Source organism: Chanodichthys erythropterus, chromosome 6 (assembly GCF_024489055.1).
Source record: "Chanodichthys erythropterus isolate Z2021 chromosome 6, ASM2448905v1, whole genome shotgun sequence".
Taxonomy (NCBI): domain Eukaryota; kingdom Metazoa; phylum Chordata; class Actinopteri; order Cypriniformes; family Xenocyprididae; genus Chanodichthys; species Chanodichthys erythropterus.
Genome location: NC_090226.1, coordinates 1,008,700 through 1,030,353, shown reverse-complemented (window position 1 = coordinate 1,030,353; position 21,654 = coordinate 1,008,700). Strand labels below are relative to the sequence as shown.

The 21,654-nt window shown below is 35.9% G+C and overlaps 1 protein-coding gene across 1 annotated transcript in view; it reads left to right on the top strand.

Moving 5' to 3' along the window:
- Window positions 1-20,948, top strand: part of gli2b (GLI family zinc finger 2b) — a 100,181-nt gene extending 79,233 nt beyond the window's left edge. Inside the window, exons 6-14 of the mRNA XM_067387038.1 lie at window positions 2,118-2,319; window positions 2,400-2,586; window positions 2,880-2,990; window positions 8,144-8,278; window positions 10,917-11,066; window positions 13,000-13,164; window positions 15,889-16,170; window positions 18,432-18,756; window positions 18,832-20,948. Coding sequence (XP_067243139.1) covers window positions 2,118-2,319; window positions 2,400-2,586; window positions 2,880-2,990; window positions 8,144-8,278; window positions 10,917-11,066; window positions 13,000-13,164; window positions 15,889-16,170; window positions 18,432-18,756; window positions 18,832-20,948 — 3,674 coding nt within the window. The remainder of the gene's footprint in view (window positions 1-2,117; window positions 2,320-2,399; window positions 2,587-2,879; window positions 2,991-8,143; window positions 8,279-10,916; window positions 11,067-12,999; window positions 13,165-15,888; window positions 16,171-18,431; window positions 18,757-18,831) is intronic.
- The last annotated feature ends 706 nt before the right edge of the window (window positions 20,949-21,654 follow it).

Below are 21,654 nucleotides of genomic sequence, written 5' to 3'. Positions count from 1 at the left end.
TTAAACAAAGTCAAGTCTGCAATCGTTTGATTGTTATCTGGGTAATTACGGTAATTTATTGGGAAGGATTAATTATCCCAAATCAAATCAAAATGAGGTCATGCTGAGTTTGAGATGGAGACGATTAAGACAGTTTACCTAACCGGTTTATTTTTTTCACTAATCCCACTATAAACTAATTTTCTGAATACTTTGACTTGATTTTCCTTTTTTGTATTTTTTTTTATACACAATATTACCAAAAACATAACTGTAGAAACACTATTTTAAAATAAAATGTTTTATTTAAAATAATATTATAAAATTATAAAGTAATATTTTATGTATTTTTTATTATTTTGAAATATTTTAAAAATAAAATATTTCATTTAAAATAATATTATTAAAGTAATATTTTTATCATGTTTATATATTTTAAATATTGAACAAAAATAAAATATTTTAATATAATATAAAAATATAGTGTTATATCATATTTGAAATATACTATTTTTAAATAATATTATTTTTAATACTATTTTAAATATTATTTAATTTTATCTGTACCTTCTTTTTTATCTGTTAATTAGCCAATCATGCTTTAACAACTTTAAGAGAGCAAAAAATGATCACTATGGTCATAATAGTGATTTGCAAGGAAACAACCAAGATTGATGCCAATTTGTTTTTTCACATTAAGTTTGTTGTGAGATCTTTGCTATCTTTGTAATACCGGAGTGACGCCAGTTTCCCAGTGAAGTCACGTTATCCAAGTACAGTACAGTATATTCTGTTTTCCACGGCCAGAAATCAATCCTGAACACTTATTGATGGGGTTCGGCTCTATCCTGCGGAGCCGTGTGTCACAGAGGGTGTGTGAGAGCATCAATCATGCAGTCGTGCTCCACACACACACACACACACACACACACATACACCCGCTTGTAAGGGTCCTAAAATAGCTCAGCAGTGAACGAAACTGGAAATGACACACTGAGATTCTCCTGAGCAAGAGAAAGAGAATCAAACTGAAGTATTGATCACATGAACTGATGGTAAACTGGTGTTTTGCAGAGCATGCTGGGAGTACCTGTTGAAATGACTGAACAATTTCTATGCTATTCCATTATAAATTGAAAGAAATGTTGATTGCATTAAAATATATATATATATATATATATATATATATATATATATATATATATATATATAATTGTAATAATCTGCAGTGATGAATTGTGCAATAAACATTTAATAAGAATGTTATATTAATTTTAGTAAAAATTACTAAAAATCTCTCCGATCTCAGATGCCAGAATCAACATACACGCCATTTTCCTTGGTTATATGCCATTTAGTCACGATAAACCCAAAGTACCCAAGAGTACAGTAACTGTATAAACAATGGAGCAGCCAGAGTTACTGTAACAATCAAAAATGTTGCAATTAGCAGCAAACATTAGCTCCAAAAAGATAAAGTAGAGAACATTACCACAACTGACAACATTTAAGCATATGAACGTTGCATATAGAGTTGTTTTATGGGGCAAACGTGGTTACAGTTTTTGAGTTTTTTAAGTTATAGCACCACCTATCATTGGAAATTATCTGAAATTTGGTGCGTCATCTCAGATTATCCTGGTGTACATGTGTGCCAAATTTTGTGAAGTTCGGACATTGTCACATCCAGTAAGCCGCATTTGTTCATATAAATTTTGCTAAACAGTGCATGATATGGTGCACGGCATCAAGACATAATTTTATGACTTAGTATATACTCAAACATGTGTGCTATGTATCTGAAAGCAGATCTGTCCTCTGAGGAATGGCGAGATCATGTTAATAAATTAATTTCCGCTGAGGTGAAAGAGTATCAGAGACAAATGTTTAAGTTATAGCGCCACCTATTGTTGGAAATTGCTGAAATTTGGTGCGTGATCTCAGATAGTCGTGGTGTGCATGTGTGCCAAATTTTGTGAAGTTCGGATATTGTCACATCCAGTAAGTTAAGTTATGGCGCTATCAATTGGTGAAAATTGCTGAATTTCGGCATGTGTGCTCAAATTGTCCTGGTGTACATGTGTGCCAAATTTAGCTTTTACATGCTTTAACATGTTATGTGTTTGCATGCTCCACAGTGTCACGGTTTCCCAGCCCTCGTCTGACGCCCAGGTTGAGTCGAAAGCGAGCGCTGTCCATCTCTCCGCTCTCAGACGCCAGCATCGACCTGCAGACCATGATCCGGACGTCACCCAACTCTCTGGTGGCCTACATCAATAACTCCCGCTCCAGTTCGGCTGCCAGCAGCTCCTATGGGCACCTGTCGGTCGGAGGCATCAGGTACTGGAAACTGGATTTAAACTGATGATTGTGTCATTTGCACATACAGCACATGCCCATCTCTTCCTCTTCTGTTCCAGCCCTTCGTTCCCATTCCCACACTCCATTAATCCAGTGGCGTATCAGCAGCTGTTATCCCAGCAGCGAGGCCTCAGTGCGTTCGGTCACACGCCGCCGCTCATACAGCCGTCACCCACGTTCTCCAGCAGACACCCGTTGAGCCTCTCCACCCTGCCCACGCCCGCCGCCAGCGACATGGACACAAAGGTAACACGGTGATGATTATTATTAGAGCAGACCCACACACATCATGAGCCCTCATGAGTCCACATGTTGATCAGAAGCAGGTTTCTCTGCTGTCACGTTTAGGCAAGCAGAAACACACAGCAGTTCCCAACCACACATTGACTCTGTCAGCACTGTGGGTCGAGGCGAGCGCTGCGGGAGGGGGGTTCGCTAAACGCTGCGTTCACATGTCACATGCACTCACTGTCGCCTACTGCAGATGCTTGTGTCTCGATACTGACTTCTTTTCTTGCTCTCCTTCCCTCTTTCTTTAGAACACAAATGGCGACTCTGCAGTCAGCAGCACGGTAAACCCCCTGAACAACAAGAGGTCAAAGGTCAAGACGGAGTTGGACGGGCCACGACCTGTGTCGCCGTGCTCTCCGGTAAGGGAACATTGTGGCTGACTTGCCAACACAGACAGCTTCCTTCGAAGTCAACATCTTAAATGAAATGTAACCGATCTGAAGCTCTCTACATAGGGAACAACTCCACAAGACACACACATACTACTAATAACATAAATAGATGTTATTATATGATATAGTATATGATATAAATATAATAAAATATATTTTAAATAATCACTGCAACTATATTCTAATATTAATATAAATTAGCATTTATTATAGTAGTGTGTTAATATAAATATAAATAAATCAATATAAAAAATATACTGTATTACATTAATTTATTAATATTACTATTATTGTTAAATTTGTATGGCACCATTTATGTATAAAAGATGCTATACAAATAATAATAATAATAATAATACATTATTGTATTACATAAATGTATTATTATTATTATTATATTTTATATGGCACCTATTATATATAAAATAAATTAGTTTAACTTAAATATAAAATAGATGTTATTATATTAATATATGATATAAATATAATAAAGATATTTTAATTAATCACTGCAACTTTATTATATTATAATATTCATCTAACAGAGACTTTATTATATTAGTGTGTTAATATTAATATAAATAAATCAATATAATAAATATATTATATTACATTAATTTATTAATATTACTATTATTGTTAAATTTGTATGGCACCATTTATGTATAAAAGATGCTATACAAATAATAATAATAATACATTATTGTATTATTGTGTGTTTTTGTATAATTTTATATCATTATTGTATTACATAAATGTATTATTATTATTATTATTTTTTATATGGCACATATTATATATAAAAAATAAATTATTTTAACTTAAATATAAAACAGATGTTATTATATTAATATATGATATAAATATAATAAAGATATTTTAATTAATCACTGCAACTTTATTATATTATAATATTCATATAACATAGAATTTATTATATTAGTGTGTTAATATTAATGTAAATCAATATAATAAATATATTGTATTACATGAATATATTAATATTTTTATATTAATATGATAAACTATTCTATAATGTAATAATATAATAATATTAAAATTAATATATTAATGTAATACAACATATTTATAATATAAGTGAATATTAATATAAAATATACTTTTGATATAAATATATATTAATATATTTTATATTAAAATTGATTTCGCCTAATGTTTGTGTTTACAGTGTATTTTAGTAAAAAAAAAATAGTGTTAAAATAAATTATGTTAATATAAATTTTAATTAAATGAAACTATTATAGCTAATTTTTTTCAATATATTTCATTATTAAATATAACATATTTAAAATCAGCATCTCTTGACTCCATATTAGATTTTTTCTTAAGGTCGAAGCAATGCACTCTGGGATTGCTTTCTCTGTCTTGATGATGCAGCTCACTAGGTTATGGAACAGAACTTGACGGAAAACGCAAAGAAACAAGACGGTGAACGGGCCGTTCGTCCTGTTAGTTATTCTGAAAAAACTGTGGATTTTTCTCTCTGAAACGCTCCGTACTGATCAATGACAGGCCAGGAGGCCCTCGGGAGCCACCGCGGTCCCCTGACCCCCTTCTTCACACGCACCGCGCGAGAAAAACTCCAGCTGATAAGAGCTTTACACGCGTTGGCTCGCTCACTCGCCGCGTTCCTCTCGCGGCCGTGTAAACTGTGCCAGAGCACTTCATTTTAATGAAATATTGGCCGGCCGTTATTGTCACCTGAGAGTTTTTTCCCTCTCTCTTTCTCTCTCTCTCGCGCTGCTCATCTTTTGACAAATCTGCGGCTGCTCTTGGCGGTGAGGCAGGTTGGTGCTTGATGCATGGGGAATAAGGCGGCTGCCGTCGTCTTGGGGCCAACAGAATTGATGAAGATAGCTCACAGGGCAGAGATAAACATGCTGCAGTCAGCATGCTGCGTGAGTGTGTGTTGCATCGAGAGCGTCTAACGCTACCCACAGCAGTGCAGCGGTCCGATCGCTCTTAACACCACACACGTGTCCCTACAAGCGCACAATTAATGTTTCGTCTTCATACTACGATTCTGGCCGAGTAAATAATATATCAGCGTTGAGGGAGTGCTGATATAGAGCACAACAGCACGTTTCACACAGCATTTGTCTGTCCGGTGGGCCACCAACGACACCAGACGTTGATATTTGGTTAAATATATGCCTAATGCCAACGTCAATTTAGTGACGACCGCTGACGTTAATATTTAAGTTGTGGTATTAAATAACCAAATATCAATGTCTTTTCAATGTTGGAGGTTGGCATCAAGTCAATGCTTGGTTTTAATGTCAACTCGATTTTAATTTCCAGCCAAAACTCAACATCTGTCCAATGTTTCAGGTTGGTGTCAAGCAAACACTGAATTTTAATGTCAACTCAATTTTCATTTCCAGACAAAATTCAGCATCTGTCCAGTGTTGGAGATTGACGTCTTTCTGACAGTAAATTGATAATGATATAAATATTTTGTTGGGTTTAAGTCATGGTATTAAGTAACCAAATATCAACGTCTATTCAATGTTGGATGTTAAGCCAACGCTTGGTTTTAATGTCAACTTGATTTTAATTTCCAAACCAAACTCAACATCCATCCAATGCTGGAGGTTGACGTCAAGCAAACACTGAACCAAACCCAACTCAATTTTAATTTCCAGCCAAATATCAACATCTTTTCAATGTTGGAGGTCAGAGTCAAACGAACACTGAATTTTAATGTCAACACGATTTTCATTTGCAAACAAAACTCAAAATCTGTTCATTGTTAGAGGCTGATGTCAAGCAAACACTGAATTTTGACATCAACATGATTTTCATTTCCAGCCAAATTTCAGCATCTGTCCAGTGTTGGAGATTGACATCTTCCTGACATTAAATTGATAATGATATTAATATTTTTGTTGGGTTTAAGTCGTGGCATTAAGTAACCAAATATCAATGTATTTTCAGTGTTGGAGGTCGGAGTCAAGCCAACGCTTGGTTTTAATGTCAACTTGATTTTCATTTCCAAACAAAACTCAACAGCCGTCCAATGTTGGAGGCTGATGTCAAGCAAACAATGAATTTTAACGTCGACTCAGTGTTCATTTCCAACCAAATATCAATGTCTTTTCAATGTTTGAGGTTGGCATCAAGTCAATGCTTGGTTTTAATGTCAACTCGATTTTAATTTCCAGCCAAAATTCAGCGTCTGTCCAGTGTTGGAGATTGACGTCTTTCTGACATCAAATTGATAATGATATTAATATTTTGTTGGGTTTAAGTCATGGTATTACGTAACCAAATATCAACGTATTTTCAGTGTTGGAGTTCAGTCAAACAAACACTGAATTTTGACGTCAACTTGATTTTAATTCCCAAACAAAACTCAAAATCTGTTCATTGTTTCAGGTTGGCGTCAAGCGAACACTGAATTTTGACGTCAAAACACGATTTTCATTTCCAAACAAAATGACATCTGTCCAGTGTTGGAGGATGACATCTTTCTGACAGTAAATTGATAACGATATTAATATTTTGTTGGGTTTAAGTCGTGGCATTAAGTAACCAAATATCAACGTCTTTTCAGTGTTGGAGGTCGGAGTCAAGCCAACGCTTGGTTTTAATGTCAACTCGATTTTCATTTCCAAACAAAACTCAACAGCCATCCAATGCTGGAGGCTGATGTCAAGCAAACAATGAATTTTAACGTCAACTCAGTGTTCATTTCCAACCAAATATCAATGTCTTTTCAATGTTAGAGGTTGGTGTCAAGCGAACACTGAATTTTGACATCAACATGATTTTCATTTCCAGCCAAAATTCAGCGTCTGTCCAGTGTTGGAGACTGACGTCTTTCTGACATCAAATTGATAATGATATTAATATTTTGTTGGGTTTAAGTCATGGTATTACGTAATCAAATATCAATGTATTTTCAGTGTTGAAGGTCAGTCAAACAAACACTGAATTTTGACGTCAACTTGATTTTAATTCCCAAACAAAACTCAAAATCTGTTCATTGTTTCAGGTTGGCGTCAAGCAAACACTGAATTTTGACGTCAACCCAATTTTCATTTCCAGCCAAAATCCAGTGTTGGAAGTCAAACCAATGCTTAGTTTTGATGTCAGCTTGATTTTTATATCCAAACAAAATTCAGCAAATTGGAAGGTGACGTCAAGCGAATACTGGAATTTAATTAATAATTAAATTCATAAAGATATTAATATTTTTTAAGTAACCAAATATCAACGTCTTTTATATGTTAGAGGTCAGCGTCAAGCCAACGCTTGGTTTTGATGTCAACTTTATTTTTAATTCCCAAACAAAATTCAACGTCTGTTCAGTGTTGGAGGTTGACGTCTTTCACCTGGTATCAGGTGTTCATTGCATTTTAGTTTTGTACGATGTTTGGCAATATGTGAAGCTTTGGAACTATTTTTGAAGAAAAATACTACTACAAAAAAACTATAACACAAGATCTAATTGCTGGGTTAAAAACACCCCAAGTTGGGTTGAAAATGGACAAACCCAGTGATTGGGTTGTTTTAACCTAGCAGTTGGGTAAAATGTTTGCCCAACCTGCTGGGTAGTTTTATTTAACCCAACTATTGTTTAAAAATTACTATATGGCTGGCTTGGCTTTTGTCTGAAATGTCGGTTACTCTATATTTACATCTTATTTAGTCTCACTCACATTCGTGCTGTTTCTGTTCTGAAAAGTACAATACAAGAAACATTGGATTGTGAAATCTGCATACAAACATTTTCACAAAGAAATCATGATCATTTTCCTTCTAAAACTGATTCCAAATAACACTTATGCAAACATCACTGTAACATAAAAGAGAGCATCATATGTTTTCTGAGAGCGATGAAAGGCTGTACAGGAAAGCCCTTGTATGGAGATGGTTTGGGCGTGTTTTATGCAAATTACTAACATCGCTCATTTAGAATACTCCACATTCATTAACATTAGAACGATATTAAGAACAAATGAATGTGCATATGCACGTGTTGTGAATTAGGCTGATAAATACCAATTAATAGTGAACAAAATTCTTTTCTTTCTCTTGCTAAAAAGCCGGTCCACTAAAGAGCGTTTATGCCGTAATGTTGCTGTTCCCCTCAGGACCATCTGGGCGGCGCATTGGACCTGAAGGAAGACTTGGACGACTGCAAGCAGGAGGCGGAGGTGGTGTACGAGACCAACTGCCACTGGGAGGGCTGCAGCAAAGAGTACGACACACAGGAACAGCTGGTGCATGTAAGTGTGTGTGTGTGTGTGAGTGAGAGGTTATGGGATAGTCTGACAGACGGCTGGGGTGAACACAGGTGACCGTTTCAGAGCTGCGCTGGTTTGGAACAGGGTCACTAAATACCAGCAGTGAAGGAGAGATGCAGAATCAACAGGAAGAAGACAAGCATGAATTTATTGGGTTCAAAACACACATTACAACTGTGTTCTTTCCAAGAACCGCCCACAGGAAACAGAAACCTGCCAATAAGATTTGAGCATGCTGTTTTGAGAAAGCTCTTACTGTTTTGTTGTCGAAGGCGTCTTTACCTAAATTTACTGACTCAGTTTTGGCCCGGGCAGCTGAGTGGCATGAGGAGTCATTGACCTCTGACCTCTTGACCTGTGACCCAAAGGGCACAGCATGAATCTGTCTCAGCAGATGATCTGAATTGTGTAACTGAGCAGCTTTAGAATACCACAGGTTAACAAGAAAATAAATTGATGAAAATACATGAAATACACACTTACATTATCATATTAATCAGTCCTCAGTTAAATTCTAATAAATAAAATCATTTCAATTATAGATATCTGCACTTCTAAAAGCACACTCGTACATATATGGTATATATATATATATATATATATATATATATATATATATATATATATATATATATATATATATATATATATATATATTCTCATAGACACACTAATGTTGTTTTATATCAAGTATCTGCATCTCTAGCATATCTATATTATAATACAATTTTTATTATATTCATTCTTTAATACAACTAATATTATCTACATAATATTCATTATATATTAATATATATGGTATATATTAATTTCATATATACATATAATTATATATATAATATTTATTATTATATTGTATTTTTGTAATATATATATATATATATAATTGTTACAATTTTATATATATATATATATATATATATATATATATATATATATATATATATATATATACAATTAATATATATTATATATATATATATTTACTTTTATATATAATATATAATTATATTATATATATTAATTGTGTATATATATATATATATATATATATATATAGTTGTTACAATTTTTATATATAATATAGATTTTTTTTATATATATATTATATATTATATATATATATATATATATATATATATATATATATATATATATATATATAAATACAAAAATATATAGTGTGTGTGTGTGTGTGTGTATGTATGTATATATATATATATATATATATATATATATATATATATATATTTAATTATATACACAAACACAAGTTACACACTTCTTCAGAGAGTGACTTCTTCAGAGAGTGAAATAGGTCAAAGGAATTTGGATGGTGTGTTTTCACGACCGACTGGTTTCTTTGTGATGGTTTGATGTGCTTTCCCGAGACGGGTTGATCTATCCCAGCATGCACTTTGTCCTGAGTGGGGTGACACAACTTTCTGTGGCATTCCAGTGAACCAGTGAAGCATAGAGAAAGAGTCTGTCCGTCACACTGAAACACACACACACACACACACACACACACACACACTGATTCACTCTCACTGTCCGTTCAGTCACTGAATGACACTCTTGATCGTCTGTTTACACAAGCGATACACACTCTGATAACAGTTCATTATGGGCTTAGAGAGGAACAGAGAGCGCCTGTGTGTGTGTGTGTGTGTGTGTGTGTGTGTGTGTGTGTGTGTGTGTGTGTGTGTGTGTGTGTGTGTGTGTGTGTGTGTGTGTGTGTGTGTGTGTGTGTGTGTGTGTGTGTGTTATCAGTGATCTGGAGCAGTTCACGATGGAAAGTCTACAGATGTGGCCATAATGACGCTCATTGTGGAGGAATCATGTGTGTTTGACTGATTCAAATCAACTCTTATTGAATCGATTCTATTCAGTGATTCAGTTGCACTGATTCAAAAAGCATTTGCAAACTGCTTAAGAACTTTATTTTGGAGTCTACTGTCAGCAGTAAAGATGTACTCGTAAAATGGCAAACTGGAATCCAGACTACTTTCTTGAGTGATTCATTTAGACCGAAACGTTCACCAGAACACCAGTTGATTCAGTGTTTTGACACTGAGGATTCAAAAATGAGTATAAACGTGAGCGTCAGTGAAGAGGAATGATCCTGCGGCGTTCCAGACGCACAGATACAGGTTTCAGATCTAATGAATCACAAATTCAAAGTGTACATTTCCAGGAATCTCTTAAAAGCCGTTCGAGCACGCAGAGAGTTTGTTCGTAATTGCGAATTTGTGGTCGACTCAGATCTGAGGGTTCTTGTCCATCACCAGAGACACTTTTAAAAACACACTCTCTCACAATCACACACCATCACATTTTCTTATTCCCGTCTGACAGACGTAGAGAACGCAGACGTTCGTGATGGATAGCTTTGCTCTTCAATTGGCAAATAGGCAAATGTTCTCCTCAGAAGCTCAAATTGCTTTATTTTCTCAAGCTCTTGATAGATGCGGCCTCGCGGCCAAATGACGCCAATTGTGTCGTGTTTTCAGTGTGCGGCCCGGCCAATTAGACCTTAAACACGACGCTGACATTACAAAGGGAGGTGAGAGCGAGACACGCAGGATGAAAGTGAACTGTTGTGTTTGTGTGTTCGCAGCACATCAATAACGAACACATCCACGGGGAGAAGAAGGAGTTCGTGTGCCGCTGGGAGGAGTGCTCGCGCGAACAGAAGCCCTTTAAAGCGCAGTACATGCTGGTGGTTCATATGCGCAGACACACCGGGGAGAAACCGCACAAGTGCACTGTGAGTCACATGATCAGCACGCATCCACATCAGGACATCCCATACGCCTTCGGTTGCTCATGTGAAACAAATTATAATGACTGGTGCCGATTATCCCAAAACCCTAAAAAAAACCCTGCATTTTTATACTTGAATAAAGTCCAAAAAAATAATGCAACTGTTCATAAACTACAGCTGAGAAAACTTGCATTTTAATACAATAATCTTATACAATATTAAATTTTTACAAAAAGTATTAAAAAATCAGGAAATAATGAATAAAAACTTACATTTTAACACTTTAAAAATAAATAAATAAATAAATATAAAATGCAAATATTCCCACTACAGATAGAAATGTAAGAAAATTTTGATTTTTATACTTAAAAAAATAAAAAATATCCCAAAACTACAGCTAAGAAAACTTGTTTTTTGTATACTTTAAAAGCTATGGGAACTTGGATTTTTAAACTTTGTAAAAAATTGTAAAAATAGTGATAAAAAAAGTAAAAATTTATAAAAATTTGGAACCAAAAATTATTCACACACTTTGACCATGTTTTCTTAAGTGTTATCTGACATAATTAAGATACATTTTTTCTGAAACAGTTTAACTCTGAGATCTTTTCATATTTTATTACCATTTTTTTTAAACTAGTGAATAAACTACGGCTAAGAAAACTTACATTTTAACACTTTAAAAAAGTATTTAAAAAAATACATTTAAAACATGCAAATATCCCTACAGATAGAAATGTAAGAGAATTTAGATTTTTATACTTAAAAAAAAATATATATATATTTTAAAAAATAAAATCCCCAAAGAAAACTTTTTTGTATACTTAAAAAAAAAATGTATATATAAAAATAAAAAAAATGCAAATGTCCCCAACTACAGATAAAAACCTAAGGGAACTTGGATTTTTATACTTTATAAATATATATATATATATATATATAGTATATATAGTACCCAAATTACAGCTAAGAAAACCTAAATTTTAACACTTTAAAAAAGTATTTAAAAAACATAAATAAATACAAATATCGAAATGTAAGAGAATTTGGTAACACTTTACAATAAGGTTCATTAGTTAAAGATTAGTTAATGCATTAACTAACATGAACTAACCATGAGCAGTACATTTGTTACTGTATTTACAAATCTTCGTTAATGTTAGCTAATGAAAATACAGTTGTTCATTGTTTGTTCATGTTAGTTCACAGTGCATTAACTACTGTTCACAAGATTTTAAGAATGTATTAGTAAATGTTGAAATTAACAATAACAAAGATTAATAAATGCTGTATTAGTGCAGTTCATTATTTGTTCATGTTAACTAATGTACTTAACTAATGTTAACTAATGAACCTTATTGTAAAGTGTTACCGAGAATTTAGATTTTTATACTACAAATATTTTAAAAATAAAAAAATCCTCAAACTACAGCTAAGAAAACTTGCATTTTTACATTTTAAACAGGTAAAATAAGTATTCTGCAAATGTCCTCCAACTAAGAGAACTTGCATTTTATACTTTTTTAAAAGTTTTAGAAGTAAATAAAATCAGCACAACTGTATGCACACAAATGCATTAAACATGTTAAAGGTTTCGTTCCAAACAGTAGAGCATGACGCTAGCAACGCCACGGCCAAGGGTTCGTTTCCAAGGGATGCAGTGCATGAACTCATAAAAATACCCTGAATGCAAGTCACTTTGGAAAAGAACATCTGTCAAATGCATTGATGTAAATGTGATGATGAGCACAGAGTCAGTGACAGCGTCTGTGCAGAGACGATACGTGACTGTGATTTGATCATGCAATGAGTTTTTCTTTCCGCCAGCAAAGAGGAAAATGAAAAACACTGGAGGTTATTTGAATTGGCACAACTCTAGTAATGGACTCTAGGAGTGTTTTTATTTGAGCTTTATGAGTGAGTGTGTGTGTTACAGTTCGAGGGCTGCTCTAAGGCATACTCTCGTCTGGAAAATCTGAAAACTCACCTGCGCTCACACACCGGAGAGAAACCCTACGTGTGTGAGCATGAAGGCTGCAACAAGGCTTTCTCCAACGCCTCGGACCGAGCCAAACACCAGAACCGCACACACTCCAACGAGGTAAAGACACACACCTTCATTCGGCCAGATCTGTCTATGTATACACACACACACACACACACACACACACCGTGAAAAACTTTCAGCGCAACATGTAACATGTACAGCGCAAGTCTGTCATATCAGCTACATGATTTATTAGATTTATCGGCCAATATATCAGTTATCGGCTTTCAAATTTGAAGAATTATTGGTTATCAGAATCGGCCAAAATTTTCATATCGGTGCATCCCTAAAATTTATATATATATACACAAGTAATAAATAATATAAATAAAATATAAAAAAAAAAGTCCAAAAATGCAAATGTTCATAAACTACAGCTAAGAAAACTTGCATTTTTATACTTTACAAAAAGTATTAAAAAATTTGGATATAATACATTAAAAAATGCTTATGTCCCCAAACTACTTACATTTTAACACTTAAAAAATATATATAAATAAATAATAATAGTAATAAAATATAATATTTTGATATTTTGCATTGTGGTTTTGACTTACTGTATTACAGCCAATCAAAATATTGTAATATCTTTTTTATTTAAGTAAACGTAAATTGTTAATTGAAAATAAATAAAAAATATATTTAAAAAAAATATTTTTGCAATATATATTTTTATATATATTTTTGCATTTCTGTAATAATTTTTGCATTTTGGTAAATATCTTTATTGTTTAAATAAACAAATTGTTAATTGAAAATAAATTTAAAAATATATATTAAAACATATGTTAATATCTTTGCATTACTGTAATAATTTTTGCTTTTTTGTAAATATCTTTTTTATTTAAATAAACTTATATTGTTAATTTGAAATTTATTTTAAAAATTTGTTAATATTTTTGCATTACTGTTATTTTTTTTGCATTTTGATTAATATCTTTTGTATTTAAATATACATAAATTGTTAATTGAAAATATATTTTAAAAATATGTTAATATTTTTTGCATTACTGTAATAATTTTTGCATTTTGGTAAATATCTTTTTTATTTAAATAAACAAATTGTTAATTGGAAATATATTTTAAAAATATGTTAATATTTTTTGCATTACTGTAATAATTTTTGCATTTTGGTAAATATCTTTTTTATTTAAATAAACATAAATTGTTAATTGAAAAATATATTTTAAAAATATGTTAATATTTTTGCATTACTGTAATAATTTTTGCATTTTGGTAAATATCTTTTTTATTTAAATAAACATTAATTGTTAATTGAAAATATATTTTAAAAATATGTTAATATTTTTGCATTACTGTAATAATTTTTGCATTTTGGTAAATATCTTTTTTATTTAAATAAACAAATTGTTAATTGGAAATATATTTTAAAAATATGTTAATATTTTTGCATTACTGTAATAATTTTTGCATTTTGGTAAATATCTTTTTTATTTAAATAAACATAAATTGTTAATTGAAAATATATTTTAAAAATATGTTAATATTTTTGCATTACTGTAATAATTTTTGCATTTTGGTAAATATCTTTTTTATTTAAATAAACATAAATTGTTAATTGAAAATATATTTTAAAAATATGTTAATATTTTTGCATTACTGTAATAATTTTTGCATTTTGGTAAATATCTTTTTTATTTAAATAAACATAAATTGTAAATTGAAAATGAATAAAAATACATATTTAAAAAATATGTTAATATTTTTGCATTACTGTAATAATTTTTGCATTTTGGTAAATATCTTTTTTATTTAAATAAACATAAATTGTAAATTGAAAATGAATAAAAATACATATTTAAAAAATATGTTAATATTTTTGCATTACTGTAATAATTTTTGCATTTTGGTCATTAGAACTGGGCAATTTATTTTTAAAATATTGGAGTGACCTAGACTTCATCTTTATTCAAGCTACACACACTGAAAGTGGATGGGGTGACCATGAGCTTCACCTCAAAAAACAACTTAACTTTCAGTTTGTTCCTCACACAGAGCTATTAAAAAACCAGCGACGAGACGGTGAGCATCTCATGACCAAATTTGCATTTCTGGGTGAACCATTCCTCCAAACGTGGGCCGACTGCATTAGATCCGTTAACGTCATCCACGCGGGAGTTTCAGACGTGTGCCGCCCCGGTAGTTGTTCTTCAGAGGGAGGATCAGATAATCTACTTCACTGTGGCATTAAGGATCTGCTAACTGCCTAATGCTATGTAAATGTGCCATTTTCAGCATACACTAACAAATTTAGGCCAAAATTAGATTTGTTCACGCATTCCCTCATCATGTGTAGTGATTGCTCCTGGACGCCCAACGCTGTCCCATTAACCAGCAAGTGTGCACAATGTGTGTGTGTGAATAATGAGCAGTGAAGCTAATGAGTACGGCAACCCACAATACATTAGTGAGAATCAAGCACGTCCCCAACGGAGAAACAGACCACCTGCAGACCGCGCATAGAAAATGAAACCTGGCTCCGTTTCCGTTCTCGGCTGATCCATCACAAGCTAAAGGAGGGAGAAAGATCATTTCATCTCAACTTTATTAGTAAACAGCCATGCATCACCAACGCTTAACATTCGCACAATCAGTATGTCAGCGCACGCGCCGTAATTTATTCCTCTAATTGTGTATTCATCCACCGCTCCATTTGAAGATAATCTGACTTAACAGGAAGAGATAAAACTCTAATTCAGAGTCGTACATTTGACTGTTAAAGGGTCATGTGAAACCGAGAGATATTTATCTCCGCAGAAACCCTACGTGTGTAAGATCCCGGGCTGCACCAAGCGCTACACCGATCCCAGCTCGCTCCGGAAACACGTCAAAACCGTCCACGGCCCCGAAGCTCACGTCACCAAGAAACAACGCGGTGACCTGCCGTCGCGACCCCATCCGCCCAAGGAAAACGGAGAGAACGAGGCGGGAACCAAGCTGGCGGGCCGAACGGCGGAGGAGAAACTCGAAGCCAACAGCACAACTAGAGGAGTGGAGGACTATCTGCAGGTCAAGTCTATAAAGACCGAGAACTCTATGGTAAGATCGAGTGTGAATGAGGCGTTGTGTTGAGGTTTGCACACTGATCTTTATGAATGCATGACACAATTACAAGAGTCGTTGCATGCCTATAATCTGAACTCTCAAATATATTATTCATTGCTGATTAAATAAAAACAATAACATGTCCATCAGAGGTTATGCTGATACAAACATACTAACAAAGCACGCTGCTGTATCTGTCCATCTTTAACCGCTCTCTCTACATGTGCTTTCCTGTTTCTCTCCCATACACTTTCCGTAAGGACAGACGTTACTGAGGTGAGCGCGGATCCTGTTCTAATGTCTAGATACAGTTGTTTTTATTGGGCAGTTGACAAGTGACATGGATTTTGACCTTTTTTCCAACACCAATGGATTTTTGTGTAAAGGAAATGAATATGGAAGCAGTTGCACATAAACATGACAAATTTATCTTCCTGTTTTCGAACTTACAAGTTTGAAAATGATTTATTTCATGTTGGTGTCTTTATTAGCAACTTTTTTAAGGATTTATAAAAGATGACCAGTTTCATGGACAAAATCTGTGCTTTCAGCTGTCCGGCCAGATTATGAAAAAAGGTTGTGATGGTCATTTTCTTGTCCAAAGGCCTTAATAATAATAATTAGAAAAAACAAAGATATGACATCCAAAGTATGTAAGGTAGTACAACTAGATCTCTTTTATTGAATTCAAAAGGTTTTAATTATATTTTGCTACATATAAAGGTATTTTAAAGTGTCATTCGGTTTAACCGTCAAACCGTTCATTTGTGATTAAAATATCTTAAAATGTAATAAATGTATTTTTTTTTTTATTCTGACATGATTTTATAACATCATATATCAACATAGTGCAAAATGATATTAAAATTATGTGTAGAAGTCGTTGCTTTGTTATGAGAAAGAATGTCCGGATAAATGAATTTCATTGATGTCATTCGGAGTAACCGATATAAAGAGACCATTTTGGATCAAGTCATGTGGTCAATATCATGTGACATCATTCAGACACCTGCAGTAACAAACTCTCTTTTAACTATTTGAAAAATTCATATTTTCATACGCATGTCCTGAAACATCAGGTCATTTGGTGCAACCGCTATAAAACATGGAAAATGTTGTAATATTTTAAAAACTTGTACTAAATATAAAATGTTGGATTGTCCTTTTGCTAGATATCAGCCTGTTAGCATTGTGTGAAAATATGGTCATTTGGTATAACCAAAAGTGTCATTCGGTAAAACCAAAATTTTGGTTAAACCGAATTACTTTTTTGGTGACAAATTTTGTCTATCTTGTAAAAAATGACAAAAGCAGTGTTAATTAATTATAAAAACCACATAATCACATTGTTAACACTTGATAAAACTTCAAAATTAAATATATCTATCTCCATTAGGTTTTTTTACACTTTTAAAAACCTTATTCATCAATGACCCAAATATAAAGTAAAAAAAGGACAATCGAATCACATGTCATGTCAACTGCCCTTTTACATCATGCATGGTAAATGTCTTAATCTTTTTTTTTTTACACTTTTTTTTCTTTTTTCTGGAAGGTTATTTCATAAAAAGCTCAAATTCAGGATACAGTATGATAGTACACTTCCTTCAATCTTCATTCATCACAGCGCCAAAAAAATTGGACCCCCTACATTCTGAGATCTGTTGACACACAACGGGTTCCTAATTTCCCATGGGCTTCCACCCTACCAATCCTGCCCAATCCCCCCACAATCCCGAGATCTAACGCTCCCGCCTGCCACTCAAGGATAAAAGCCATTAGTGGATTAATATTATATCAGTGGGACTGTTTTTGTGTCCTGAACAAATAGTGCCAGTGATCAAGAACAGTTCACGTGGGGACAGAATACATTTGCTTCATTCAAGGGATGTGCAGTCATATGAAGTGAATACAAAGACATGGCTTACCTTATTTATGTTCAGAGCTTTCCCCTTTGTGTATTCATGCCAGGCCACATGCATAATGCACAAAGAGGTTGCCATAGGAAATAACGATTTGTCAGGCACTTAACCTAGCTTTCTGAGAAGATCGCGAGGGGGTGGAAAAAAGATGTGTCTCGGGGAAGGGTGTTTTCTCAAACCTCGACTCAGTATGCTCATTATTTGCAATTTACACTTGGGAAAGTGATTGTAAGTGTCGTGTGTGTTTGCATGTTGCTGTGTGTGCATTCTGGGTCATTCTCTCTATTTAGCTTCTTGGGTAATCAAACTTCCCATCTGTCCTGTCTCTCTCAGATGTATCAGTCCAGCCCTGGTGGTCAGTCATCATGTAGCAGCGAGCCGTCACCACTTGGCAGTGCCGCCCACCATGACGGTGGAGTAGAGCCGACGGGACTCGGCGGGGGCAGCATAGGAGATCTGAGCGCCCTGGATGACGCGCCCCTTGTGGATTCTACCGTCTCCACAGGAATGTTGGGCCTTCATCTTCGCAAGAACGCCAGCCCTGCCCACAGACTCACACATCTGAAGCAAGAAAAGCTGAAGTCAGTGAGGGACTCGTGCTCCTGGGCAAACCCAACTCCTCCTGCCCCCAGCACCAAGCTTCCACCCATCAATACCAGTGAGTAAACAAACCAAACGGAAATGTTGATGCACTCCCAAGATCCAATCTAAATTCTGCTATTTTCTCTTGCAGGATCTTTATTGGAAAGTTCTGGCGGTCTGTGCGATCCAGGGCTTTCCATCTCCAGCCCACGCCTGGGCGATCTTTGTCCTGGTGAGACTACGGTTCTAAGTCAACTGGTGGAGCGTCGGGACAGTCTGGCCAGCACCGTGAGCTCGGCTTACACCCTTAGCCGTCGCTCTTCTGGAATCTCACCCTGCTATTCAAGCCGTCGGTCCAGCCAAACCTCACAAACTGGTGGGCGCCTTAACATCAGCTCTGCCGGCTCCTACGACCCCATTTCCACCGATTTGTCTAGAAGGTCGAGTGAGGCCAGCCATTGCGGAGGAATCCCCAGTGTACTCAGTTTGACTCCTGCCCAACACTACAGACTTAAAGCCAAGTATGCTGCTGCTACAGGGGGTGCGCCGCCCACCCCTCTACCTAATATGGACTGTATGAGCCTGAAGACTCGAATGGCCCTGTTCGGGGATTCCCATGAAATGTCCACACTCCCCATCCATCCCCCTTCAGTTCCCAGAAGGTGTAGTGACACCAACCGTAGCGTCTTGCCCCATGAAGTGACGGGAAACATCACTCGCAGAGCAAGCGACCCAGTTAGAAGAGTAGGAGCAGAGCAGCATTCCCTCCAGCAACGTTACAATAGCATGACCAACATCAACCAATATCCGCCGTTGCACCCTCCTGGATCCATCCGACACTTTTCGCAGATCAACAGCCTGTCCGAGGGTAACGTAAACCAACGCCACCAATATCGACCTCCTAGCATTTCTGAGAATGTGGCAATGGAAACCATTGCGAGTGACATGGACAATCAGAACAATGGACTTGATGATGCAATGATGTTACCCGATGACGTCGTTCAGTACCTTACATCTCAGAATGGAGATTCTGTGCAACATGCGGGGATAGTGTACCGCCACTATCCTGGACAGGGCCTCCACGGCTTTAATTCCCTGCAGCAGTGTCATTACCAGAGACGCCTGGCCTTGGTGGAAGGCAACATGAATGCCGTAACACAACAAACGACAGCTCCAAGCTCTCAGCAGACTTTCCCAGGTTCCCCCAATGCCACTAAGAACCAGATGCCGGTGCAATGGAACGAGGTCAGTTCAGGGACTGTGGATTCATCTCGCAGCCAAGCTAAGCAGGGATCAGGGCGGGGAAACCTCACCACGCTCCAACAAAAACAAAACCTCAGCCCCTTTCAGAACGTCAACTCCAACCAACAAGTTGGGCTAATGAGTCACAACCTCACTCACACTGCCCAGCAGAGTCACGTGCAACGGAATAGCGAGTTTAACTCGCAGAGGTTCAACCAGAGGCAACCATTACGACAGGTTAATGCAGAGCAGGCTGTCTTTCTGCATGAGGGTTCTGCTTCAAATGACATCAGTGTAGGTTTGCTGAGCCCGTCTGGTAAAGCGCTGACGGCACAGTCTGGCAGCGTCCAGAATAACAGGGTACGAGCTAGTCAAAGCCATGCCACTTTTCAAAATAATCATGGAAATTATTCCCAGATGAACATCAACCAGCAAGGCTATGGCATTCCGGCCCAGAATCCCACACTGAACGGAAACCATGGACTGCTACAGCCAAGGCCGCCCACAGAAGCCAAACCCTACAGCCGGCAGCTCTCAGGGCCAACGACAACTGCAGCGCAGCAACTTGGTTACCCACAATCCAACTTTAGCCCTGCATATGACACCTCTGAGGCCAGTCCTAAAAAATCAGACACCAACGGCATGTTCTACACGGGACAGATTCACATGTTCGAGTCCAGCAGTCTCGGGATGGTGAATGCAGTGCAAAGCGCAGCCATGGCCGCCGTGGGCTCCCCAGAAACAAATCAGGTCTCCAGCACTGTGGATTCGAATGGAACAGAGCACCCGCAGATCGACTTTGATGCCATGCTGGATGACGGAGATCACTCCAGCCTCATGTCAGGAACTTTAAGCCCCACTCTCCTCCGCAGCCTATCCCAGAATTCCTCCCGTCTCACCACGCCCAGAAACTCAGTGACGTTGCCCCCGGTGCCTGCGGGAATTGGCAACATGGCCATCGGAGACATGAGCTCCATGCTGACTGCGCTCGCAGAGGAAAGCAAGTTCCTCAATATGATGTCATAGGGAACACAGGAAGCACAAGACTAAAAGAGACCCGTGTTGACATTTTTTAAATCCTTTTTAAAAGTGTATTATTCTGTATAGTATTAGTTGAGACTTTGGTAACATCTTTTTGTTTTGTTCAAGAAGCCATACTTTGCCTTAGACCAGTGTATGTACAGCACATATGAACAGACAGAGAATTTGATATGCGACAGTCCTGTATTTTTATACGACTTCTGACGACACGAACGCAAGAAACAAGTGCCTCGCTGTGCACAAGCGTATGCAGGAATTATGTTACTCTAGCAGAATGGGACTGTATCTTTTCGCTCCTCTTCAATGGATATGAAGAGGTTTTGTATATTCTGTAAATTAAATGTAATATTACGCTTCCTATCCTTGTTTGTACTAGACAGAAGAAAGGATCCAAATGAATATGCAGATAAAATATTATGAAATGTAAACTTGGCAGTTGTAAGTGTGGTTCAGAATCAGAAATACCTCTTGCTTTGTTCTGAATTATTGAAGACCAGAAGGGAATCACAGGAACAGAACAGTGCTCTGAAGAGATCGTGACCCTCAGGTCTCTCAGAGCGAATCGCACAACTGATTATCTTGGACATTTGAACTCAATATACAGAAATACGTTTAAACTGTCCTGTTGTGCACAGATTCCTTTTACAAGGCTGGATCATGTAGATAACTTTTGTACATTTTTAATAAAATA